General features: G+C 48.0%; 1 protein-coding gene across 13 annotated transcripts; it reads right to left on the bottom strand.

Annotated features, from left to right (window-relative positions):
* Positions 1–42: 42 nt before the first annotated feature.
* Positions 43–26,165, bottom strand: Kis (chromodomain helicase DNA binding protein kismet). 13 transcript variants are annotated; one of them, XM_071705281.1, is made up of 21 exons: positions 25,933–26,165; positions 24,978–25,019; positions 15,317–18,565; positions 14,834–15,163; positions 13,889–14,301; positions 13,462–13,818; positions 13,081–13,375; positions 12,479–12,991; positions 12,127–12,351; positions 11,689–12,005; positions 9,458–11,614; positions 9,083–9,172; positions 8,187–8,384; positions 7,056–7,488; positions 6,691–6,976; positions 5,301–6,556; positions 4,858–5,101; positions 4,471–4,747; positions 4,240–4,384; positions 3,392–4,147; positions 43–2,954 (listed from the first exon to the last, which is right to left on the bottom strand). In XM_071705281.1, the coding sequence occupies exons 3-21, from the start codon at positions 18,458–18,460 to the stop codon at positions 927–929; spliced, it is 13,464 nt and encodes a 4,487-aa protein (XP_071561382.1). In that variant the 5' UTR covers positions 18,461–18,565; positions 24,978–25,019; positions 25,933–26,165; the 3' UTR covers positions 43–926. The 13 variants fall into 13 exon arrangements, with proteins under 13 accessions (XP_071561382.1, XP_071561392.1, XP_071561390.1 ...); XM_071705291.1 differs by having other exon boundaries at positions 5,301–6,547; XM_071705289.1 differs by having other exon boundaries at positions 7,062–7,488.
* Between the last annotated feature and the right edge of the window lie 472 nt (positions 26,166–26,637).

The following is a 26,637-nucleotide window of genomic DNA, read 5'->3' as shown; positions in this document are numbered from 1 at the left end:
ATGTACGTTGATTGATATAAAATAAGAGATTCGAATCCTTGGTATTTGCAAACAACAAAAGAAGCTGTTTATTGTTTCACCTAATGTAATTAAAAGTACACTGCGTTATATACATTTTTCTTTTCCAAGTACACGATTGCTTACTGTCTCTATAGGCGTAATTGTATATAATATTTACATTTTTCCTTCTTTTTTTTATTAAGTTATTACTGTAATTATTTTTTTCTCTACATTACGATTATATTCCGTCTTGCGTTCCTTGCTTGTAAATTGCTTTATGCGCAGTAGCGAGTACACAATTTTATAATATATATATATATATGTATATATATATTTTTATATAAAACAGTCCCTGGTCAAAACCAATAAGAGATAGTAGATAATAAATTTAACAAAACTATACCTTTATTATTGTATCATAATTACGCAATTAAAAATTAATTACTACACAAAGTATCGAGTGATAAAATACTATCGCAGCCTTCGTATTTAAGAGATTTTCTCTCTTTTTTTTTTCAATTCAATAAACGTGCACTGTCACACACACTGTCCAATGATTAACAATACATCTCCCACGGAATGGAAGGAGTCCCATTTATTCACACGTTTTTTATCATCCAAGACCCGAACCGAAGGCTACGGTAGATTCTACCAATGTCTGTAGCCCCCTTTCGATGCACTCGCATTTCGTCGCGATTCATTTAGAAACAACACCTTACACTTCCGCGCTTGCTAGCGTCGAACAGGGAATTATCTACATACAGATCTTCGTTGTGCGAGCAGTGTCAAATCAGGGAGTAGAAAAAGAAAACGTGGACCGCGGCCGGTCCACCGAGTTCCTTTCGTCGGATCGCCCGTCAGGGCGCTTTCGGTGTGGTTGTCGGTGCTTATCGTTTCGCGACAGCAGTCCGACGAGACCTCGTGACTCACTCGCCGGCCACGTGTCCGTCCTGCTGCTGTTGCTGCTGCTGCTGCTCGGAGTGCTGCATCTCACCCTCCATTCGCGCCTGTCGTTCCGCAGCCGCCCGAGCCTGTCTACCGGCGCTCGAACGAAGATTCTTACGCTCCGGCGGTGGTTCCACGCTCAATCGTTTGCCGCTACGTGCCTTCTTTGGCGCCGCCTTGGTACCGCCCTTGCCATCCTCCTCCGCTTCTGGAGCGGCGACTTTACCGCTGTCGCTCTTCGCGCCGGCGGTATTCTGCGTCGATGGCGACGTCGCGTTCGTAGACGATGATGACGACGACGTCGTAGTTGTCGTTGCCTCGTTCGCATCCTTCTTGGCCGTGTTCGCTTCCACGGACGGAACGCTGGATGCCTCCTCCTGCGAAGATGCGGGCTGTTGCATTGCTTTCGTCGGAGTTGTCGGCGACGGTCTCGTCACCGCTTCGATCTCCACCGTCGGCACTTCGCTACTCGACGCGGTCGATTTCGTACTCGTGTCCATTTCGGTGCGGGCCTTCTTCGTAACGGGTTCCAAGGTGACCTCGAGCGGCGGTGGCGCCGACGGCGTCAATCGTTGTTGTGGTTGCTGCTGCTGCTGCTGGTCAGAATTTTGATTGCTGTCTGTACTGCTGCGGTTTTTACTGGACGGCTTCTCGGATCTTGGAGCGTCGTCGATGTTCCGCGTAACCAGTTCGGCGCTAGTCCTGCTTAGATGCTCCAGAGCCTCTTTCATCTCTTGCTCCTTGCTCTTCCGCTCGGTCTTCTTCTCCGACAGATCTGCCGCTACCACATCGGCCTGTTCCGTTATCGCTGTTTCTCGCTTCTCGTGTTGCTGCTGCGACTGCGACTGCTGTTGCTGTTGCTGCTGCTGCTGCTGCTCGGCGCGGCGTCTCTCCTCGCTGCCGTGCAACGCGGCCATATCCGTGTATTGTTGCAGAGTCACGGCTGGATCCACCTGATATCTAGACGACTTCTTCTCGGGCTCCTTCCGTTTTGTTGTCGACGACGACGACGATGACGAGGATGTCGAGGATTCCGGTGCGGCCTCGCGCTGTCTAGAGGAACTGCTAGACGAGGTGGGCTTGCGTACCGTGGAGGCGGTAGATGTCGGTGGATTCAGCAGACCACATTGGGCGAGACTCTCGTAGGCCGACGACACGCCGCTAGACTGCATGGAGAATGGATTCAGGCCGCTTAGGGTTAGCGGCGTGTAGAGAAGGCTGGGATTCGTGAAGAGAAATGGGAACGGTGAGGGAGTCGGCATACTCGCGGACGAAACAGCGGACAAAGTCGACGGACCACCGCTCGAAGATTTGCTGGTCGTTGGCTGATCCAATTTGCTACTGCGCGATTTACTACTACTGCCGCCACCGCCACCTCCACCACTGCCGCTCATGCTCGAAGAGCAGGTGTTCTTGCTGCTACTGCCAGCCGCTGAACTCACAATTGGATTATTCGCGTCCGCAGCTGCCGCTGCCGCCGCCGCCGCCGCGCTGCTGGTTGCTGCTTGAGCGTTCAATGCCGCCTCCATGCCGGCTAACGACGGCAGACCCAGTCCGGCCAGATTGGCGAACAGTGAATTCGTTAGGCTCATGTTGCCCAAGTTGCCGAGGTTACCGAGGCCGCCAAGCGCGCCCAGGTTCGTGAGACCGCCGAATGGCATCAGCAGCGGATTCTTCGGGTCGAAATTGCCGAGCGATAGGCCCGACAAGAGAGAGTTATTTAAATTGCCGAGCGGGAAGTTGAGACCAGACGCCATTGACGTGGCCGCCAGATTAGCGGTATTCGCAGACTGTTGACTCGTAGGGCTGGGCATCATGGGCGGTCTGCCTGGACTCTTGCCCTTGTTCACGCTGCTCCGCTCATTACCCGATAGTCTCTTCTGTAGATCATGCGGGAGATTGCCGCGTTCCTTCACAAGTTCCGCCCACTTTGGATCAACATCGAACATTGGGTTCTCCATAAGCCATGTTCCGAGTCGTTTCAACTGAGGCGCTTTACTTCCGGTTACCTAAAGAATAAAAACGTAGCTTTAGTAATCGAATTTAGAGTTCAGAAGATTTAACTTTTCTCTTCGTAAAAGTAATAGGAAATAAATAAATCTATAAATCTTTACTATTGCTTGATTTAAAAAAGAAATTATATTTAAAAGATAGCGATATGTCTAAAACTGTTCGAAATATAAAAGACTCTTTATCGATAGATGTTCTATAATGGTAAAATAAATAAAAGTTGTATATCATTCCAGAATAGTTAGCGTATCAAAATATGCTAAATAACAATTAACTAATATAAATAAAACTTATTACATTATATAAATTTTAAACAGTAGTACCTACTAAAAAATTCAATTAATTTATTTTCACAAATTTTAGAGTCCACACAAAATATAATAAAAATCTGTCATTGTTGCTATTTAAAAATAAGTGTAATACTGAATTAGCGTACCTTCTTGCCAGTTAATCGGTTGATAACAGCAACATTCTCCTCACCGGTGAGTTTCTTCCAATCCAACAAGGACGGATCGACGCGCGGCCTGCGTCGTCGAGGGGCATTTAAATATTCTGCACTCAATTGCTCCGACATCGCACTTTGCTCTGCCAGCCACTTGTTCACCTTCGCCTCGTGCGAAAATGAGCCGATCTTGGACGAGTACTCGGCGACTTTGTTGATGTCCGCGATCATTGCCTCGTAACTCTTTCGGTGACTGCTGCTCGAGGAAGACGGGTGCGCCGAATTGAACGCCTGTTGCTGCTGCTGTTGCTGTTGTTGTTGCTGCTGCTGCTGCTGCTGCTGCTGCTGCTGTTGCTGCTGCTGCTGCTGTTGATGCTGCTGCTGTTGCTGCTGCTGTTTCTTCAATTCACGATTTTGCTGCTCGGCCTGAGCCAGCAAAGCGGAGAAGGTATCTTTGTGCGAATGCAATGATGGCGGCGGTAAAACGGATGTAGAGGAACTCGAAGCTCGAGAAGACGGAATCGATGTAACGGTAATAGAGAACGGTTTCTGGACACTGGAGGTTGGGGGATTGGGAAGACCGATCGGCGCCGATGTCGGAGTGACGGTCACGTTGGGCGTAATCGTATTCTTCTTGTTGTGCTCGAGATAATGGCCACTCTGTTGCTCCTTCGCGGCACTCAGTCCCAACACTATTTCATCCAACTTCCTGCGCTTTTTTTCCTTCCCAACCACCGGTTCCTCTGTTGGCTGTTAAGAAATATAGAGAGAATTAAATATTTAACAGTTTTAACTGGATGTAGAATTGCAAACTTGGGAATATCTTTAAAAACTGCACTCACGCAAGATTTCCTTTTCATGAGTTTGTCCAGCATACTATCCAATTTCCCTTTATTGCTGCTGACTTGTTTATTCTTGTTTGGCATGGAGAAGTCTTGTACCTCGTTCATCATGTCTTTGTTACTATCAGAGCTTGACTTTGGATATCTAAAATGAATATAATCATTGTAATATTTCTATACAGACATTCACAATATTAATTATATAATTAAACATTTCATCGAATGTCTTACCCAGCGGATAGATCGATAGGCGTCAAAGTACTCGACGTCCCAGGTATAACGGTTGTTTTCCCCGGGACGGGGTATTTCAAGTCGAAGGGCATATTCGGTGTTCGCGTTTGTTGGTGCGCTGGGGGTGGCTGAACCGGCGTGGAGCGTCGCGATTCCTCGGACTGGGATTCGTCGTTAATCTCCCAAGTGGTTGAGCCAGAGAGGACAACCGGTTTACTGAGAGGTGCGGACGACGGCGCACTTAAGTGACTGCTGTTGAGAAGCGCGTGAAGCTTGGCTGTAAAATAAACGAGAGGCAAATAATCGTACACAATAAATATGTTTAGTTATTAATAATGATAATCAAACGTGTGACCGCGTTATTAGTTTACAAGTGATTTAAATTACCTCGCTCGGTCTCTACATCTATGGCGATATGCCTCTTGCGTTTCTTTGAAGCAGAGATGTTATTGCCACTCGCTATAGATCTGGACACCCCATGATCCGTAGTGATTGTTATCACTTCTGAACATTCCTTCTCGTTTTGCGCAAGCTCCAGCTCCTCGCCGGCACTGAAGTTCACCGACACCGGCCATTCTTTGTGTTCTATCGCGTGCACGATGTGCATTAAACGAGCTTCGATCGCGTGCTCCTAAGAAGCAAAGTCGAATCAATAAGTATAATAAAATTCGAGATGTATAATAAAATACACTAAGCTATATGTAGCAAAAGTAATTTTTAAAAAGATTAAAATTTCTTTTTTCTTATATTTAATAAATTATATTTTATATCTTTTTTTATATCAACGCGCAAATACAAATAAGATATCAAAAGTTAACAAAGAAATTTACCTTCGGCCACTTTATTGATGTATTAGTGCAGCCGTGCGCCAAGAGTTGCATCACTGTAGGCTCGTTATTATAATCTGCCTGCTTGTCTCGTAAAACGTACGTATCGATCTGCGGTAGTCGCCCCAACAACGGTTTTATCACCTCTAGGTCCGGGAACATCGCCTTCAATTCCGCGGCCTGGACGCTGCACTTATCCTCGATCTGAGGAACCTTTGCTTTCTCCTTGATAACGTCCGAACTTTTTGTTTCTTGCGTCTCGACCTCTTCTTTAACCGGTGCGTTATCCGGCTTTACGGTTTTATTATTATCATCTTCGACAGCGGGCTCGGTAGTCTCAGCGCTCTTTTCGACATCTTCGACCTTCTCCTTAATTTCTTCCTCATTTTTTTCGACTGTTTCCGTCGCGACGTCTTGCGCTTGCGACTCGTCCGGTTTCTCGGCGGGTTCGGCTTCATGTTTAGCATCTTTTTCCTGAACCTTGTCCTCCTTCTCGAGTTCTACAACAGCAGGACTCTCCGCGCACTCTGAACTGGCCTCCTTCGCGGTCTTCTCATCGGCCGACTTGGCAATGCCTGTCTGATTGGCTTTGGTACTATCGCATTTAACTGACTCTATCGCTAACTCGCTTTTCTCCTCGCTCTTTACAACGACGTTGTCCACATCCGTTCTCGCAACCGTAGTGATCGTCAACGAACTACTGATGGGTTTCTCTTCGGGTTTAGCCTCCGTTTTGACGATAGTCAATTCCACTTGGCTTTTCTCAGGCTCCGCGTTCTCAGGTTTTTTATCGGTAATACTTTGGTCTTTGTCCTTTTTCGCCCCAACTTTTTCAATCTTTAAAGTTCCCTCGCCTTTCTCGAGTTTCACGAGTATCTCGTCCTTATCGAACTTCAAGATATCTTCTCTACTCTCGATCTTTATCGCTTTCTCGGATTTGTCTATTACTTTAGGAGTCTGTGTGCTCGCATACATTCCTCTCGTAAGAAGCTTATGAAACGAAAAGTCCGGATCGTTCAATATAGTTATGTCGGTACGCCCGAGGCCATGCTTCGCCGCTCCGAGTAACAATTCCTTGTCGTGTTTCCCCGGCTGCCACCAATCCGGCGTATCTCCTGAGGGTTGGCACAACGAGAGTCGTTCCTCGAGATGCGGATGCGACAGGATCTCCTCGCGAATCTTGCTCAGGAGATCGACGCGATCGAGTATTTGTCTTGCTTTGGCAGGACTCAGCTGATCCACTGGAACATCTGTAAAATCTGCAACGTCAACTAAGTAGAATACTTCACATAAAACCAAAAATCATATTCAATTATATAAATATTATTTATATAATTAAATGATATAAATATAATTGAATAGATTTGTAAACAAAATATTAGAAAGAACGCACCTTCCTCTTCGTTCAATTTTGCGTTGCAAACTTTCTTGCACATTGCTCTAAACGACATGTAGTAGTCCGTAAGATCGTTGTCCGTCTTCTTGTCAAATCGAGCGATACTCTTGAACTTGGTCCAGTCGTACTGGGCCTTCTTCCTGTCGTAATTGACGCCGTATGTAGACACCACCCGCAAGAACTCGCTCTCCTCGCGGCGGGTCCACTTCGCCTTTTGTTCCTCGATACGAGTACGTTCACGTTCCTTCATTATGGCCTCCATTTTTTCTTTTTTCTCCATCTTCTGTGAATGCGACATTAGGCTCAAATATCGCACAGTTGCTTAAAATGAATATTAGAGTTTAATGCTAATAAAAACATACACTGACCAAGAGATACATCGCTAATTGTTGCAAATCCCATCCTTGCATATTCAAGGGCGGTTCGTGCATCATACCGGTATGATTTATAGAAGCGGTTTCGCCCTCCATTCCCATCTTTCCGGCTTTCGGAATAACTTTAATGTCCTCCTTTTTATTAACGCTTCGTTGATAGGAGGATATCACGCGACGCAGTCGTGTATTAAGATCTACCACAGACGGCCAAGTCTTCTCGTCATCCGGGAGAAGACCGTCGTTGCCATCATGACTGCTGCTGGCCTCCGGTATCGGCGTATCCGCTTTACTCGAGATAGCAGGGGAATCCGCCGGTGTTTCTCGGCTGAATTTGTCAGAGTCCTTCGAGTCTTTCGTCATTCCGGGAGACTCGCCATCATCCACATCGTTCTCCAGACTGTTATCGTCTCTGCTGCTGCTGCTGAAATTTTGGTAACAGTCACAGGATGAGGATAATGTCTAATGTTCCAGTTGTTCTCTTTCAATAAAACAAACAAGACGCTTGTTCGTTGCGCATGTACGTGTGTAATAAACTTTGAAATTATTTTACACGATATTCCCGTCTAAATTTTGTTCCGTGGAATGAAGAGAACTAGAAAAAAAGAGGATGGTGTCTATTGATTCAATTTATCGTTGCCTCTCTCGATGTTTCGTAACGTCAGCTATAAATAGATAGGCAGCAAAGTTAGATGATCTATTTTAATGCGCGCAGCTTTTTCATACGCCGCATATGCGATAAAGTATTTCTGACAGAAAAGAAGATGCCATGTTCTCAATGTCGTAGTTCCAATTGAAAAAATTCTCTTTCTTCGTAATTTTTGCTGTATGCGCACAGCACTCACACGTCTATAATGTTCCGCGAAGAGGATATCGAAAGACGTTAGAGAGCGAAAGCTAAAGTCACTAGAGTGAACATTATATACGCCATTCTATTGCTGAAAATAAAAGCTATGACCGTACAAGCGTATATATAATGTAATAATATATATATAGAAAGCGGTGCAAGCGGCATAAGTGTTAGGACAGTTAGGCAGGGCATAAAGAAGACGAAAGAAAGAGAGAAAAGAGAGAGATGAACAAATAACGAGTATAAAGAAAAAAAAATGCTAAGGTACTCACTCGGCGGTACTCTTGTTCTGAGAGTTCTGGAAAGGGGGAGGACAGCTTGTAATGAAAGAAAGCGCGGGGTCAGTCCTCATCTGGTCGTAATTCTCATAGCCGTGTTTGTAGCAGCCGACTATTAAGGATTTATCTGCTGTCGAGTCCCACCATTTCGCCGGTCGTTCCGTCAACTGTGGAGGGTCTATCGGCAACGCACTGCAGGGCGGTTTCGAATTTACAAAGTTTGCCAATTTATTTGCGTGCCGATACCAGTGTGTGTTCATTAATTTAATAAAGGGAAAATTTTAGTTAATAAATTTACAAGGGGATCTCTTTCAAGGAAGGTCTCCTTTCGCAGCGGCGCGGGATTTTTTTTTTTCGAAACGAAATTTCAGAAAGATAATACAACACGACACACAAAATATCTGGATTCCCCCCTCCCCCTCTTCGAAATTTTAAAACCACACGTTTCCGATTATCTCCCTTCGATTACAGTGCACTACTTAACGACAAGTCCTATGGCTTACCACTCTGTTGCAGAAATTCAATCATCCTCGCGACAGTTTTACCAAGAGCGTCTCTCTCTCGTAGCGATTCGCGGGCGCACGTGTATATATGTTAACGTATTGATACGTGCATACAGGATGGGAAATAAAAACGATTTCATATTAGTAGCGTAGGGTAAAAAAAAACGAACTTGGTAGTTGTTCTGCAGAGCTACGTGGACCAACGCGGATCCGGGCTCTATGAGCATTCCTCATACAGGTATAGCTCCCAGGATATCAACAAATACATCGCACATGCAACTATGCTAAGCTCCGTGGTAAGCACATATGTGAGTATACACGAATTCGTGATAGATGGTAGTCTATGGTATGAAAAAGCGTGAAAGGAGAACAACGGCGCGGACTCACCTGACGTGAACGCCATCGGATATGTGCTGGACCAGGTCGCCGATAATCTCGTGTTTAATGTAATACAACATTCGTACGCGCAACAGTACTCTGTAAGATAAAGGACAATCGATCAAATTCTCCGAATAAGAATTAATAAAGGATTGAGGAATTGAATAAATAGCTGTGTCATTGCACTCAACAGCTTTATGTAATTAAAAAGAAGACACAAGCTTGAGATTTAAAATAATCAATTAAAACAGAAGAGCAAAAAGAAGACGAATATTACTCGCGATCGTTCATAATACTGTCATTTAGAAGAAAAATTTCGCGTAAGCCGACTTTAACCCGCTATCGTATTCAAACACCTCGCAATTTACATCTATCTATATTTACTTATTGGCGTGTCGGCTGAGATGCTTCCTGTAGTTGCTCTCGAGGAAGATGTCCCCATCGAATTTCTCCGCGTTGCTCCAATGATTGGGATCGCTCGGTCCGCCGTTGATGACTGATCCCCGGGTCTCTCGGCCCTCGCGGACACGACCCTTCTTCTTCTGCCGACTGTTCCTGCCGCCGGTGTTCACCGAGACGCTCTTCACCTTCTCGCCGTTCTCGATGGGCGTGATGAGATCCCAGATGAAGCTACGGATCTTCTCGTCGCCGCGATAATAGCGCAGGCAGTAAAGCAGAATGACGCGAGCGCAATCCTCAACGTCGACCTCGCGCCAACCGCGACGGAACTGGCTGTGCTGCAGAATCTCATCCCAGCGGCCCCAGCCGAACGTCAGCAGTCCGCGCTCGACCTTGAAACATTCGCTGCGCGCCCAACTGCCGTACACCACCTCGCCTTCGCGCGGCACGTACTCGTCATAAAACTTGCGCGTCTTCTTGCCGAACTTGTCGCGCCGTTTCTTGCTCCTGCCGGACAGGCCGATGCTCGTGTCGTCATCGCTGTTCTCGTCCGAGCTGTCTAATTCGGACATATCAACCACCGACTCGTCGTGACCGTAACGCTTAATTTGCGTCCTTCGCCGGGGTTCGGATATCACCAGCTCGTCCTCCTCCTTCTTCTCCGTAGTATCGATCTCTGCCTTCTTCGCCCATTTCTTCCAGAAGTCGGGATCATCTATGTTGATGTCCGTCCGGTTCGACGAGCATGCGAAGCTCGCCTTCGAAAACGTCGAGCCCTTTTCTGCTTCTATAGTAATAATCTGAGTTCTTCGCTCAAGTATCTGTTCGATATCCTCCTCGCAGAACTTGTCGCCTGCATTGTCATCATCCATGATAGCGCCGTAAGCGCCCTTCTTCAGTAAATCTTCTATCTCCTTCTTTGTCAACTGTTTATTGCTGGGATCTTTGCCACCTTGACTGGTATTCATGGATTGCAGGATCGCTTTATCGAGTCCCAACTTCAGAGATGCCTTGTCGAACATTTCTCGCTCGTATGTGTTGCGGCAGAGCAAACGATACACTTTGACCATCTTCTGCTGCCCAATTCGATGACAACGAGCTTGAGCCTGTAAATCATTCTGCGGATTCCAATCGCTATCGTAAATAATGACGGTGTCAGCTGCAGTTAGATTGATGCCGAGTCCACCTGCTTTAGTGCAGAGCAAGAAGACGAACCGATCCGAATCGGGTTTACTGTAACGATCGATTGCGGCCTGTCGCAGATTACCGCGAATTCGACCGTCAATTCTTTCGTACGGATACTTTTTATACAACAGATAATCTTCGAGTAGATCCAGACACTTCACCATCTGGCTAAATACCAAGACTCGATGACCACTGGCTTTCAGTTTCGGCAGCAACTTGTCGATCAGGACCATCTTTCCGGAGCTGTTCACCAGAGCGTGATAATACGCCTCGGAATCTTCTTTCTCGCCGGTCTTGTAATCCAACTGTATCTGATCCTCGGCACCATTTAACAGGAACGGATGGATGCAACACTTCCTCAATTCCATCATCGTGTTCATGAGATTCGGAATGTTGGCCGACGTGGTGCCCTTCGCGAGAAACGAGAAGTTTCTCTCGAGAATGCCGCGGTAATACTTCTTTTGTATGTTAGTCAGTTCCACCTCGACGACAGTCTCCTCCTTTGGCGCCAGCGATTTCTCTACATCCTCCTTCAAACGACGTAGCATCATCGGTTTCAAGAGAAGTTGCAGCTTTTGCACTTCGCCTTCGCTACTCAGATTACCGAATTCCTTCAGGAATGCTTCGTTACTCGCAAACTGTTGCGGTTCGAGGAAATTCAACAAGGAAAATAGCTCGTTAACGTTATTTTGCAACGGTGTACCCGACAAAAGTACTCTATGCTCCAGGTTCAATTGTCTGAGACCTTCGAGAAGCTTACAATTTCGATTCTTTAATCGATGAGCTTCGTCTATGACGCAGAGTCTCCAATTGTATCCACGTAGCTCATTAAAGTCTGTTATAATGATCTCAAACGTCGTTATCAACACGTTGAATTTTATTAAATCTTTGATTTGCTGTCCCTTTTCGTTCTTGTAATAAACTTCGTATTCCTGAAGCATGGTACGACTCGCCGCACTGTAATTTAAATTTGTATCAGTGACAATTCAGTCTGTCTTTGCATATAAATAAAATTGCTTTAATATACTTACGATCCGTGATATACCACGACGTTCATGTCGGTCCAGCTTTCAAATTCTCGCTGCCAATTTGGAATGGTCGACAACGGAGCTATGATCAAGAATGGTCCGCGAATTCCGTACTTGTAGACCGCATCCACGAATGTCAGAGACTGAATCGTCTTTCCCAAGCCCATCTCATCGGCGAGAATACAATTGTGTCCGTTGTACCATGAAAATAGCAGCCAGTTCAACCCTTCCAATTGATATGGTCTTAAAATGTTATTATTCTTGTAAACTGGTGATTCTTCTAACTTCACCCAGGCTGTAGCATTCGGCTTTTTTTTCGGCTGGAACAGCACAAGGATTACACATGAATTTATATAGAAGATAAATAAAACAATAAATTCGAATATATGCAATCTTAAATTTTGTTTAAAATGTAAGTAAAAATTAATATATAGATTATACCTTCCACTGTTCCTTTGGGGGCACCTTATTGAATTTTACGAATTGGGCTATTTTCTCAGGATCAACGTCTTCTTCTAATTCCCAAGTAGAGTCTTCGTACTGCAGAGATCGCCATTTGACCAAGAAGTGTCGAACCGTTTCTCCAGTAGTCGGATCTGTGTGAGTTGCTTCATCTAAGACCCGATCAACTTCGACAAAATCTGGATTGAAGGGATCATCTTCGGGCTAAAAAAAAAAAAAATTTTTTTGTAAAATAGAAAGGTTTTAAGTTTTTTATGTTGATCTTTAACACGCAATCATTATATACCAGTATATTATATATTCATAAGTTAAAATAACAAACATTAAGTACATTTTCGAAAATATTGGTGTTTTGTTGTTGCTTCTGCTTGAATCTTTTCAGTTTAGCTTGGATACGCTTATCTCCTTTATACATTTCCTCTTCCGTTCTCCATTCGCAATGCAAATACGAAAAATTTCGATATTTAACAAAATATTCCTCTACTTCGATTAACTGTGGCTTCGTCTCGACAACAGCGGTAGCCTCGACAACGGCTGGTTTCGAATCCGTAGGAGGTTCTTCCGGTTTCTTTGCATCCTCCTTTTTCACACCATCAGTTTCACTCTTTTCTTCATCTTCGGTTGCATCCTCAGTTTTCGCTTCTTTCTCGGTATCTTCCGCACTTTCTTTTTTCACGGAATCATCAGATGTCGCATCTTTGTTCTCAGCAGATTCTTCTTTATCCGCGTCTCCATTCTTTTCCGGAGACGCTTCTACCTTGGGTATCACGGGCTTAACTTCTCTCTTTCCCATTCGAGAGCATAAAATATGTTGCACAACCATAGAATCCTCATCCGTAGTGTTCTACAAAATAGAAAAATAGAATTAAAGAGAATGTTGAAACAATCTTTACAGAAGCCTTGGAAGAACTTAGCAATCTAAAAGATACATACAATGTATACGAAGTTGGGTTTGTTAGGCCCGACTTCGCCGCCCTCACCACCTTCCTTCTTAGCGGCAGCAGGCTTTGAAGCGTTTGCACCTTCCACTTTTTTCGAGAGTTGAGCTTCTTGCATAGGAACGTCGTCGTCAGAGAATCGCAACATCACGTCGTCTACGTACTTCTTGCGATGAGTGTTTCTTGCGGAACGCCGCTTATTTACATCGTCGCCAGCTTCCGGTGATGGCGGAGGCGTTGCCGCTAGTTCCTCGCCGTCAGAATCAGGAGCAATGCGACTCTTGCGTTTCCTGTGAAAAATAATAAAGTTTGATAGTAATTATGTATGTGCTAATTATGAAATATTTGTGATCAATAAAACAATGTTATTACTTACTTAGAACTTCTGGAACTTTTCCCTCCAGATGACTTGCCGGTACTCGATCGTTTCCTAGCTGCAGATTTCTTTTTACCGCCGCTCGAATTTTCAGTGGTCGCAGTAGTCGCTTCTGAGTTTTCCTCTTTCTTTTCTCCTTCCGTAACATCCTCCGTCCCAGTTTTCTCCTTGCCTTCTTCCTTTACGTCGGATAATAGAGGCTCATTGGTGGAAGAATCCACTTGCTCCTGATCACCCTGTATGGACGATTCACAGACCTTCGTCTCGGCGTCCTTAACAGCACTGGAATCCGTAACGGTAGTTTCTTCGTTTTCGCGTACGACTTCATCATCAGCGGACTCAGATTGATTAGTTTTTCTATAAGAGTAATAGTACATATAACACTGTTTTATAACATACGAATAATATACATTCTCTTCATACTTACTTCCTGTTACGCTTTGTGGATTCTTTATCTTTGTCTTTGTCTTTATCCTTATTCCTCTTCCTCGCTACTTTTGGCGATTTCGGTTCCTTGGGTGGTTTTGGTTCCTTCTTAGGTTTCGGCTCTTTGGGCTCTTTAGGTTCCTTCGGTTTGCGTGGTTTTCGAGGCGATCGTGATTTTCTACCCTTATTCCATTCTTCCTCCATATCCCCGGAAGACGGCTTGATATCTTCCGAATCTGCAGCACTGTCTACTATATTGCTACTATCACCTGGAGTGACTTTATTGTCCGACAAAGGTTGCTCAGGTTGCTGAGTGGCAGTGGTAGGCGCAGATGCCTCTTTATCTGCTTTTTTACGACTTTTCTTTGTTCGCGGCGTACCTTTACTGCGACCGCGTCCGGTAGTACTGGAGACCTATTTTCATGTAATATTTGATAGGTAACAAATGATTTTTTTCAAATAGAAGCCGCACAAATAAAAATTACAAAGATATAACATTCAAATATATGTTTATTATGTGTAATCTCGCATGTCACACACGACTTTATCAGTTTCCTACAATTTCATGTTGAGTTACTCCGATTTAGTAAATGGTATTTTTATCGCATTGGAAAAACTATTATTAGTAATTTGAGATATATTCTAGACAAAATATTTCTTTTAAACACTTAATATCATGTTCATCTCTTGACAAGGAAATTATACACTTTAGTTGTTTTTAAATACACAATCCAAAATAAACAAAGTAAAAAACCGATTGTTTTGTGTCATACTTATTTCAAAATGTATATTTATGTTGCATTATTTATATTCTTCTCATAATATGTTAATTATGAAAAATTTCTTTTGTAAATTTGATTCGTTTCTTTTTGTTACATAAAAATTTGGAAAAATACTTTTCGATTAATCTTGTGCAAAACTACCAATCAATCATGTGTTCACGTACCTGTGGACTATCGACTACAGCAGCTGTAAACATCGGTGTTTGTAGTATACACTGCGGACCACCGTTACATTGATCATTTGTCTCGTGCTGCTGCAACGCCTGCAACTTCTCCTGCAAGGCAACAATCTTTTCCTGATTTTCCGGTGCCGGCGGCATGCAGTACAATTCCTGCAACTGCTGTTGTAACGCAGCTCGCTCTTGATGATGCGTAAGCGGCGCACAAGACGTGCCGAAACCGCCAGCTGCGACCGGGGTTTGTGTAGGATTAGTCGGTATGCTGTACATGTTCGGCATTGTGTTACCGGTGATCATGTCGCCCCCAGGATGGTACTGTTATTCGAAAATAATTAACATCAGTAGAGAATATATTACCATAAAATTGGTTACGTGCATAGTATATCACAGATGTATACTTTATTATAAAATACTTTAAATAAAATTACTATATTAAAATATTATATTCTTTGATAATATTGATAATACCTGATGTGGAGTTTGTGAATTTGGCACGGGAACTGCAGTTTGATGCGGCGGTAAGACTATACTGGTAGTTTGACTGACTGCGGGTATCTGTTGTGCGTTTAAATGACCGGGCGGCACCTGAGCGTTCTGATTCTGCATCTGGGACGTTGGATTTTGTATCGGCTGCGTTTGCATTTGCGGCGGTATCTGAGGTGGTATCAGCGCGGCTCCCTGCGGCATCATACCAACCTGCTGAGGTTGTATATGAGATGGCTGCGCCTGTGGCGGTGTCGCCGTCGTCGATTGCGCCTGCTGCGTAACGCAAGTTGGGCCCTGCTGAGGCACTGATTGCGCTAACTGTGGCTGCGGTTGCGTCAATTGTGCTTGCGGCTGTCCCAATTGAGACTGCGGTTGCCCTAATTGAGGCTGCGGTTGTCCCAATTGAGGCTGCGCTTGTCCCAACTGTGGCTGTGCTTGTCCCAATTGGGGCTGAGGCGCTGGCGGAATTTGTTGAGACTGTACCGGCTGTGCTTGACTCAATACGGGTTGTTGGGGCTGAGGAATTTGCGGCTGTTGAGTGGGCGCAATTTGTTGCACCTGCTGTTGCTGTTGTTGTGGTGGCTGCGATTGAGGTATTTGCTGCTGTGGTTGCAATTGCTGGTTTATTTGAACAGGTTGTGACTGATTCATCTGAGACTGTTGTGGTGATTGTAGTTGCGGCTGAGGAGGCGGTATCGTTGACTGAGGCTGGACTATCTGTGACTGAGCCATGTGAAGCTGTTGCACTGGTTGCACTGGCTGCACCGATTGCTGTACCGGTTGCTGCACTGGCTGCTGTGGAGGACAATTGATAGGTTGTTGTTGAGTATGTTGCGGTTGCTGTTGCTGTCCTATAGCTTGTTGCGGATGCGTTGTACTATTCAATGACGGTTGATGCACTTCCATACTTTGTTCTTGTGGTTTCGTTTCGCATATACTCTGATTCTCAATACTAGAAACGGGATTTTGAATCGGTGCAGCAACTGCTTGTTGTTGCTGCTGCTGTTGTTGTAATGACGTGGTCACATTTGTGCACTCCATATTGCCACTCGTGCTGGACGCAGGAAGAGACTGCACCGTTTCAATTGAAGATATACTCGTCGATGTAGGTATATTTCCTACCGTAGATGTATGATCTAAGGGTAAATTGTTCTGCGAATTATTTTGTGCCGATGTATCTACTTGCGGTGGACCGAGTTGCACCGTTGCGTCCGGTTGCTGATTCTGCTGAGCGCTCTGATGCAAAGAAGGCTCGGGTTCTGGTTGTTTCGGGGTTTCAATCGGGTTCTGTACGACGTTCTCCGTCGTCGTCGTCGTCGTCGGCTCTCTCGTTGTCGTTGTGCTCGTCGTTGTCGCTGTTTCTACAACGTTATGAACAGTAGTCTCCGGTCCAGCGACGGGGAACATCGGAGCACTCTGCTCGGATACTATCGGCGCCTGCTGAGGCTGCTCCACTATGCCACCTCTTTCTTCGTTAACACCGATACTTGGCCTAATTTGCGACTGTTGCGGTTGCTGCTGTTGTTGTTGCTGTTGCGGGTGCGATTGCCATTGAGCGGGCATCGGCATTCTGGGTCCCGTAACTTGGCCTGGCATCGGACTCTGCGGCGGCGGTTGCTGCGGCAGAACACTCGGTGTCTGCGACATTGGCGGACGTGTTTGGAACTGATTATACTGATCCGGAGCGGGAACGCTGGAGTTCGACACGGCGACTCCCGGCATCACCATCTGTTCGAGAGCCTGCAGAGTAGTCTGCTGTTGCTGCGATGATGGATTTATTTGCATAGGTGTGGGCGGACACGGTGACACCGACATTGCGTTAGCCTGATTGCCCTGCTGATGAGGAAGCTGAACGTGAGGATGCGGCGACAACGTAGTGGGTTTGGCGGGCGACATGATAGGTCGGGGTGACATCTGCTGCTGTACCGCCGGCGGACGCGGAGACATCTGCGGTCGCGGCGACATTTGTGGCGATAACTGCGGGAACGCAGCGCGATACTGTGGACTCGTCGCGTGCTTAGCCGGTGCTGTGCCGAACTGTTGCTGCGGTGGCGCCGAATGTTGTGGCTGATTAAACATCGAGGTGGCATGATGGGGATACTGAGGATCCATCGTCGGTTGTTGCTGCGCGTTCGGGTGTTGAGGAGTGTGCTGTGGATATTGTTGAGGATGAGACGGATGCGGTTGATGAGTCGGGTGCGCCGGGTGATGATGCGGCATTCTCGCCTGAGGTGGTTGTTGAGCCTGCTGTTGCTGATGAATCGCCGAAGCGAAACCAGGATAACCGGGAGACGTTTGATACATCGCCGCTACCGAATTGCCTTGCTGATAATGTTGCTGCTGCCCAACCATGTGCTGATAGACACCGGCAGTCGCGCCGGGTTGCATCGATTGATGCAAAACTCCCATGTTGCCAATCATCCCCTGTTGACCAAAGTGCTGCTGCTGCTGCTGCTGCTGCTGCTGTTGCTGCTGCTGCTGCTGCTGCATCTTTTGATTGATAACGCCAGCTTGATCTTGCTGATGAGAATACTGTGGCGGCATGTGTTGCCTGTACGTGGCAGGCTGCGGAGCCATCTGATTGTAATGCCTCTGCATTTGTGGATAACCACTTCCGTTACCCGGCCAACCTTGTTGGCTGGGATCCATACTCATGTTGGCTCTAGCCATCGAGTGTTGCTGCTCCATAGAATACATATTGTCATTGTAGCTAGGATACTGACCACCGCTACCCGGATGAGGCCCCCTGTGCTGCTGCGGTGCAATGTTGCGAGTCTGATTTTGAAACGCCCCCGGCACCATAGCACGCTGAGGGGTCGCGCTATTATCGAACGTACCGAGATTTTGGTTAAACATGCTGCGCTGTGACGGATTTTGCAATTGATTCGAGCCACCAAATTCAGATCCGCCGAATGAGGTTAATTTTTGTATTGGAGATTCTTGAGAAATGTTATAGGATTGGCTAATGTAACTCCCTCCTCCATTAGGGCCAGAATTCAGACCGTCTCTGGACACCGCTACGGAATTATTCGCAGGCGCAGGATCGAAGTGATCGTTCCCTCCGAGATCAGGAAGAGCCTCGAGCATCGAGCCACTGACATCTTCACCAAACAGATCGTAGTCCATGTCTACGCTGAAGGACTCCTCGTCCCCATTTCAGGCTTAGGAGAATATTGTACGATCTCTTTTATAGCCAGTAACGTGCCCATGGTAAACCCAAGCTCTTGCTGTCTGAAACAATCAAGCAAATTTTACATACCCTCGACACTCTTCCAAGTTTCCGTGTTCTTATATGTACGTAATACGATACAAGAATTCTATATCGATTCGTTGAAAAGCGACGTACGCCAAAGGGGAAAAGCTATACGCTTATGGTTCAATTCCTCATAATCGCCATAACTTTTCCCCCTCGGAATACATCCCAGCTTGCGACATCTGGCCATATTTTTACATCGAGAATTACACGTCATTATTCCGTATGTACTAAAAAGACGTTCACGACGATTCTACTGGGCACGAGGAAGGGCATCGATCAAGGAGGGAAAGAAAATAAATACTACGTCTATGTAAATAAAGGCGCACGAATAATGTAAAAGCGGAATTCGAGGACGATATATTACGCCGTAATCGACACGATAATTGGCACCTTCCCGTGGAAGCGTTTTCGCGTATGAACAAGTCGCAGCTTGGACGCACCGAGATATTCGCGGAAAAGGCCGTTTCTGCATTTACGGCCCCTCGCGTATCCCGGTGCCGTTCGATTCCGACGGAGTCGCGAACGTAATAATTTCCACGAAAGTCATGAATGAAATATCGAGGTTTCTCGGAGAGGAGCGCGCCGGCGGGGAAAACGGGGGAGAGAGGGGAGGGGCGTCATTAGACTCGCCGCGGACAGCGGGGCGAAATGAAAAGCGCTGTACGACGCGACGCGAGACACGGCGGCACTCCGCACTCCGCCGCGCCGGGAGCGCTATTCTTTTTCCAGCGCGGAGTCGCGCGCAAATAAGTCGACATCTCTCGTCGACGAATTTATATATCCGCGTAAAACCATCCAATTCTATCTAACGATTTAACGATGAATCATCCGTCCCCCTCGGGGACACGCGACGGGCATGCGACCCACGCACACACGGTACCGCGAACGTTTTCGGCGAGCTGCTGTAGCGGTTTTTTTTTCTTTTTTTTTCGATAGCGAACGATGAAATCTATTGTGGAGTAACAGCCTCGGTAAGCCCGAAGGAATTGAAATCGAAGACGCGCGGGGTCGAGAAAGAAGAGAAAGAGAGAGGTACACTATCGCGCACGGCGGTGCCCAACTTTTACCGAAACGATGACAGACCGCGAGATCGACGGCGCGAGCGAACAATACCCGCGGTTTCCTCTTTCCTCTGCGTGCAACAATATGGCATTGCCGTCGTTCCGTGAAATAAACGTTCCGCGGGACGAAAATCGGCGAACGATATCGCCGATCGATCGACGACGTCGAATAAAACGGAGCGGCGAACGCCGGGGGGAGGGGAGAGAGAGAGAGAGAGAGAGAGAGAGAGAGAGAGAGAGAGAGAGAGAGAATAAAATGGATAAAACAAAAAAATTGGGGCAACGTACAGGCCTGATACACACTGACAAATACAGTACGACGCGCGACAGTGGGGGAGCAAGGGAAAGAATGAGAGAGAAAGAGAGAGAGAGAGAGAGAGAGAGAGAGAGAGAGAGAGAGAGAGGAGAGAGAGAGAGAGAGAGAGAGAAGGAGGAGAACGTTCTCGTGTCTCGTCGGAAAACGAACAAAAATACACTCACTCGATGTGTGCGTGAGCGCGAGTGAGCGAGACAGCGAGAGAGCGAGCGACGAACGAATGAGCGAGCGAGCGGTCGAAACTGCATCGAACGAGCGAACGAACGGTGGTAAGAAAAAAAAAGGGAGAGCCTTTATATACTTTCTATCTTTCTCTCTCTCTCTCTCTCTCTCTCTCTCTCTCTCTCTCTCTCTCTCTCTCTCTCTCTCTCTCTCTCTTTCACCGCGGCAGCAGTTCACGCTCGGCCGTATTTCATCGTCGCGTCTTTACAGCGCGTAAAGTAGGAAGCCGCCTGTGCGCGGCGGCTTCTCGCGGGGTTATGGCATACGCTGAAATCGGCGTCGCGGCGAGAACGAGTCTCTCACGTGAGAGCAGCGTCGTCGTCGTCGGGTCACTCGCGTCGTCGACACATCGATGATGACGGCGGCGGCGGTGCGGTGGCGACGACGGCGACGAAACGGTAGAAAGAGAGAGAGAAAGAACGAGAAAGAGAGAGAGAGAGAGAGAGAGAGAGAGAGAGAGAGAGAGAGAGAGAGAGAGAGAGAGAGAGAGAGAGAGAGAGAGAGAGAGAGAGAGAGAGAGAGAGAGAGAGCGAATGAGAAAAACGACGGGCCCGATGACTACGGAAAGTACGCCATTATCGCGGAAGAGAGAGGGAGCGAGGGACGACGCGAGGAAGAGAGAGAGAGAGCGAGAGAGTGATTTCCGTTCGGGGCCGCCGCCGCTGCCGCGAGAGAGAATTCGTCGTTATCGCGCGGCCACCGCGACGCTCGATATTCCCGACATCGGACGGCAGCGCGTCACTCCGCGTCGCACCGTCTCTCTGCCCGCACAGTAGTACTCTTTTCCAACGGTGGGCAGGCACTTTCTTGCAGCGGCGACGGCGGCGAGCGAGTGTAAAGCTAACCAGATGAGAGGAGTAACACCGTTCGCTTCGCTCCGGGTACCGTCTCGTGGCGTATCTCGCGGCTAAGGACGCGCCGCTGCACGCTACCAGCGGCGTTTCGTCAGAAAACCACCCTTGTCCGTCTGTCCGTCTGTTCACGAGCGCGCGCGCGCGCTCACGTATATACACATAAATACATACGTACGTGCGTACGTCGTGCGTGCGTGCGTTCACGCGATTTTCACTGACGGTGGCTGCTGCGGCCAGCGGCGGCGGCGGCGCGGATCATCGAGGTGCAAGCGTGTCCCGCAGGCTCGAATCATTCCACACACACATACACACATCTACACGCGTATGTGTACATATACATACATATGCATCTCTGTCACTCCTTCACTCACTCGCCTCGTCTCCCTCCCCACCACTGCGCGGAGAACTGCTCCTCTCCGTTCTCGCTTACCCCGTTCCAGCACGGCAAGAGAGAGAAAGAGGAGAAGGCGGAGGAGGAGGTGGAAGAGGTGGAGGAGGCCGCCACCATACCACGCTACACTACACTACCACTATTTTCCCCGCAAGTAAAACGCGCTCGCTTCCCGGAGTGCGTCGCCGGTGTGTTGCGGACGAGAGAGCGAGCACCTCTAGCGCGCAGGCGGGCAGCGGGCACACGAGCGGCGACGGCACCAGGCCGCGCACACCGCTCTCGCTCGGCGCACCACCTGGCGGCGTGCGCATCTCCCGACCTCCTCTCTTTTTTCTCTCTCACTCTCCCTCCCTCTCCCTCTCCCCCCTCTCTCTCTCTCTCTCTCTCTCTCGCGCGCGCGCGCGCGCAAGCCGTATCGCTGTGTGCAGAGACGTGCATTCGTATCGCTGGTTCGTTCGCCGGCTCTCGGCCCGGTGTTGTGTACTCGTATGTGTCGCGTTTGCCTCCCCCCTCCTCGCCCCGCCGCGCACACACACGGCAGCCGAGGAGTGTACTCGTAAATTGTTTTAGGTCCTGTTTTACCTGCGTATTCTGCATTCGAAGCGAAATGAATATATCTTTCTCCGGGCTACGCTCCGAGAAAGAGAGAAAGAAAAAGAGAAAGAGAGAGAGAGAGAGAGAGAGAGAGAGAGAGAGAGAGAGAGAGCGAGAGAGAGAGAGACGGAAGATAGGAAGCGCGGATCAAAACGGACGGACCGACCCGACAGGGTCCGTTAGCTCCGCTCGCTTTACCTGCGCCCCTTTTGACACTTCTCGAATTTGAGAATGAACACGATGCGTAAACTTCCGAGAGGAAGCGAAGGGAGAAGAAGTAAAGCTCCAAAGGAACACGGGAGAAAACGTTACGAAGCGTTTACGGGAACTATTTCGGTGTTCCACCGCCGTTCATCAATCGAGGATCTCCCTCGAGAGATTTTCCGTTCTTCACGCTGTCTAATTGCGGTACGACTTGTTTTCACTTTGACCGCAGGGAGCAGTGTCATGCGGATTCGAAAAGGACAGACCTGTCCTCGCGCCTTTCTTATCGCGCACGTCGCCGGCCGCGATGCCGTTCTTCCGACGTTAATTGTCCGGTGATACCGTAGAAGACAGACGCGACGGAAAACATCTGACTTTTCTCACACGGACACACGCACACGCGCGCGCGCGCACCGCATCCTATCGGCGATCGTATTGAGAATCGTCCCTTAGGCCTACCTCAGACGGCCTGACGAATTCTCGACAGATGGAATCTCGGGATGGAACGCCACTGACAGCTTCGGTGCGTTCCGTGCATTCTTACGCGAACGTTTTAACAATTATTCTACGTGTTCTCTGATTCTTCAAACGTTACGCGACACGGTGGAACTGTAAACGAAGTTCTATGACCCCCGAATTCTGACACGAATTGCGGATCGTCCGAGGCGAATTTTACGCGCGGCTTCTCGCTCCTCCTGTCACTCGAAGCTAACGTCAGATTGTTCGATTTACTATCGATATCGCGAGCAAATTAAATCGGAAACCAGAAGCATGCGAGAACCGGCGATAATTTCAAGTCGCCGGCGCGGGCGTTTAAACTTTTCTCGTACTTTGCGATTTGGAAGACAGATCTGAATTCTAATCCCGTAATCGTGTTCTGCTGCGTCTGGCGCCTTATAATACTGGAAAAAGAAGCGTCGGAAGATATGCATTCTCGCCAGAATCGCGTATAAAAATAGTTTGCACATGCGAAACGTACTTATGAGAATTAAACGCAAAAACAGGAGTGTACCGTCGCCGAAATAATTTCCAAGTATCTCGTTTAGGATCGTAGTTGTTATAATTAAGTATTATGATTAAGCAGCAAGACACAGTAACGCGACGGACAAAACGGCATGCGATAACAATCGAATTCGCGACACGCCAATGGGAAATTTTAATTATGACTTGTCGGAAACGTGAAGAAAAATGGAAACAAGGCTCGCATAGTGCTGGTGCTCTCTTTCCAACGGGCAGATTTATGGATCCGTGTGCATACGTGTGTGTGTGTACGTACGTGCGTGCGTGTATACGGAGTCATGCGAATTTAGTGAAAGGATAGGCAATAACGGTGCGGGAGACGGAGAGGCAGAAAGAGAGAGAGATGGAGAAAGGAGGGAGGAAGGGGGAGAAAGACGGCCGGAGAACAACGCTACGGACGGAGGAGTCGCACTGGCAACGCATCGCGGGTATTCAATATCGCGGGTAAAGGCGCACCGCGCAATTGGTAGCGGCGAGACAGGAGTCGAAATTACACGAGAAAGAGGACCAATCAGATTTTAGCTTACATAAAGTCCGATAGCCGCGCGCGTAGGATATTCGATTAACCAATCGTATTCCGCAGGTATCGATTCGAATACGTCTCCCGATGTGTTTCCGTACGCGCTCAAATGGCAGCCGTGCGCGAACGGAACGACGGGCGACCGGGAAACGGGAGCGACGGACGAGAGCGCGAGGGCGAGGGCGAGGACGAATGTCGAGGAGACGCCGCGCCGCGCCGCGCCGTCGAGTCTTCCCCGGATCCGAAGGCTGCATTCCCAGCATTCGAGCCACGACTAATCTGGAAGTTAACAGACGACAGATCCCCCGGCGGCGAAATAAACCGTTATTTGGGTGTACTTGATTTACTTCCCTATTTCTTTTTTTTTTCTTCGGAGAGAGAGAAACTCGAAACACACAAAACACTCCGAAACGACCGTTCTAACGGCAATTCATTAGAAACGCATCCTCGTTTGTCTTGTCCAGGTGCGTCAAGCAGATTTTACACCCTACTTTCTCCACTTCCAGGATTCCAGGAAAAAGGAATCACCGCTCGCAGACGGACGGTAGGAGAATCCCTCGAGAAGCATGCATTTCAGGATTTCGTTGATACGTGCAATCCCAATGACAAAGTATATACCTTATTTAAATAATCATGCTATCACGCACGCATACACGTACGGCGGTCGTGCGCGATCCCTTTAAAAAGGATCAAACATCACGCTTTTGCGCCTGTAACGTCGAATGCCTGCGTTCAACAAACTCGGTATAACTGTGCCAAATAGAAAGAGAACTCAAACGACGTGATCACCCTACGGTTATCTTAATTATCGCGGCTCCGTGGAGAACCGTACTAGAGAAACGTGCAGCTGGGCGATTCGCGTGTCCGAACGGGAGAGACAAATCGTCGCATGCCGACCGGCCGTCGAGAGACGAATTCTTTGGGAAATCCGCTCCCCTTAGCCGCGCCGCGTTACACTTCTCGTGACCGAGGTGAAGAGCGGCGTTAGAACGTTGCACACAGATATCGTATACAGAGGAAAGAAATAAAGAAGAAAAAAAGTCGCCAAGAAAGCGAGACGTGGAGAACACAGATCTGGAGTAACTGGAGTATCTGGAGATGCGACCGGTGCCGTGCATCGTGCGTGCGGAATCACGTCGCTCGCGGGTGAAGAATCGACGATTTACTTTCGGTGTACAATGATCGAGATATAGAGCAGGACTCACAATTGTACGAACGGCGATCCCATCTCTTTTTCCGAAGTCCATCTAAAGAAAACAAGAAACCCAGGTAGACGGCGGGGGGACGACAGGGCCAGGGCCAGGGGGGGGAGGGAAGGGGAAGGAACAGACGGAGACAGAGAGAACGACGAGGATGGAGGGGAGGGGGAGGTGAGGAGGGAAGGAGAGCTACCACACGAATGTTCGCTCAATCGTTATCTCGGTGTCCATTTTGTTTGGTTTAATTACTGAAGAGGCGTCGGTGGTGGTGCTGGCGATGGTGGTGGTGGTGGTGGCGATGCCGCTGCCGCTGCCGTGGGTTACGTTGACACAACACGACGATGACGGCGATAGCCGGGATAGCCCTTCGATTGCCGCCGCCGCTGCCACTACTGCCTTCGTGCAGCATCGAGAGACGTCCGAGAAACGATCGCACACGCACGGAAAATCGTGTAGAGAAAGGGAGACATGGATAGAGATAGAGAGAGAGAGAGAGAGAGAGAGAGAGAGAGAGAGAGAGAGAAAGAGCGAAAGAGGGAGACACAGGGAGAAAGAGAAAGACACGGAAGATCCGAGATCCAGCACAGACGCCGCGACGCGAGCGCGCGCGCGCGCGTGTACACACACACACACACACACACACACACACACACACTCTCTCTCTCTCTCTCTCTCTCCCCCACTCACACACACACTCCCACTCACACTCGCCCTCAAACTCACGCATACACACACGCGAGCGCGCGTGTATCATAGACGTGAATTAAACGTACGAGCGAACTCGCGGGACACTTCCCTCGCCGCGGTCACGGCGCGCACTTGTCGCGTATAACATCCTCTCGCCACTGTCTCGCAGCATCAATCCGGATCCGTCCGGCGCGGCGCCCGTCGCCGCACCGCGGTAACCTAATTCCACGAGGGGGAGGGGAAGGGGGGAGAGACAACGGACGGTGTTCCGTACCTGTGCCCTGTACCTGGCCGCCGTGGTTCCTTCTCCCCATTCACAACGTAAACTCTCGCGGGTGTCCCGTATCGTACGCGCGCGATACGTGGCGACGTACGTGGTGTCGCGACCGCGTCACGCGTCACCAGAGATATCTCGCGCAACTCTCTCCGCTCTCGGCCTCTCGGCCACTTTCCGCACGTTTTAGCACGTCCACCCGTTCGTCCGTCGTGTCGACGACACACACGCACGCGACTAACGGCGCACACACATATGCGCGCGTGGCGGCGCGGTGATCGGCAGCCGTCGTTCCCGCACTCGTTCGCGTCGTCGCCGCCAGGCGACGTCAATGGCCGCGAAAAGAGCGGCTTCATGTCCATTTCTATCGATGCAAAAGTGCAAAGTAACTTTAATTTCGGTTTAATTTATTTTTTATTTTTAAAATAAAAAAAAAAGATAAAAAGTGAATTAAACCGAGATTAAAGTTAATTCACATTGACAGGAGTGAACGTTAGTGATTCTTTAACATGATTGGTTTGTACTTGTTAAATTAATGAGGAACTAAAAATAAGGGCCAATCATGTTAAAGATCACTGGTCAACGGCATACGATGCGATTTTCCGTGCTAACTCGCATTGCGATATCTAACAAACTGTTGGAAATGCAGCATTTGTAATGTTGTATTTTCTACATCGCATTCAAAATAATACGAAAAATTGCACA

The sequence above is a fragment of the Temnothorax nylanderi genome, unplaced genomic scaffold (genome assembly GCF_030848795.1).
Source record: "Temnothorax nylanderi isolate EJ_2023f unplaced genomic scaffold, tnyl_v1.0 TNYL_tig0046_pilon, whole genome shotgun sequence".
Classification (NCBI taxonomy): Eukaryota; Metazoa; Arthropoda; class Insecta; order Hymenoptera; family Formicidae; genus Temnothorax; species Temnothorax nylanderi.
This window is presented reverse-complemented; position numbering and strand designations above follow the sequence as displayed.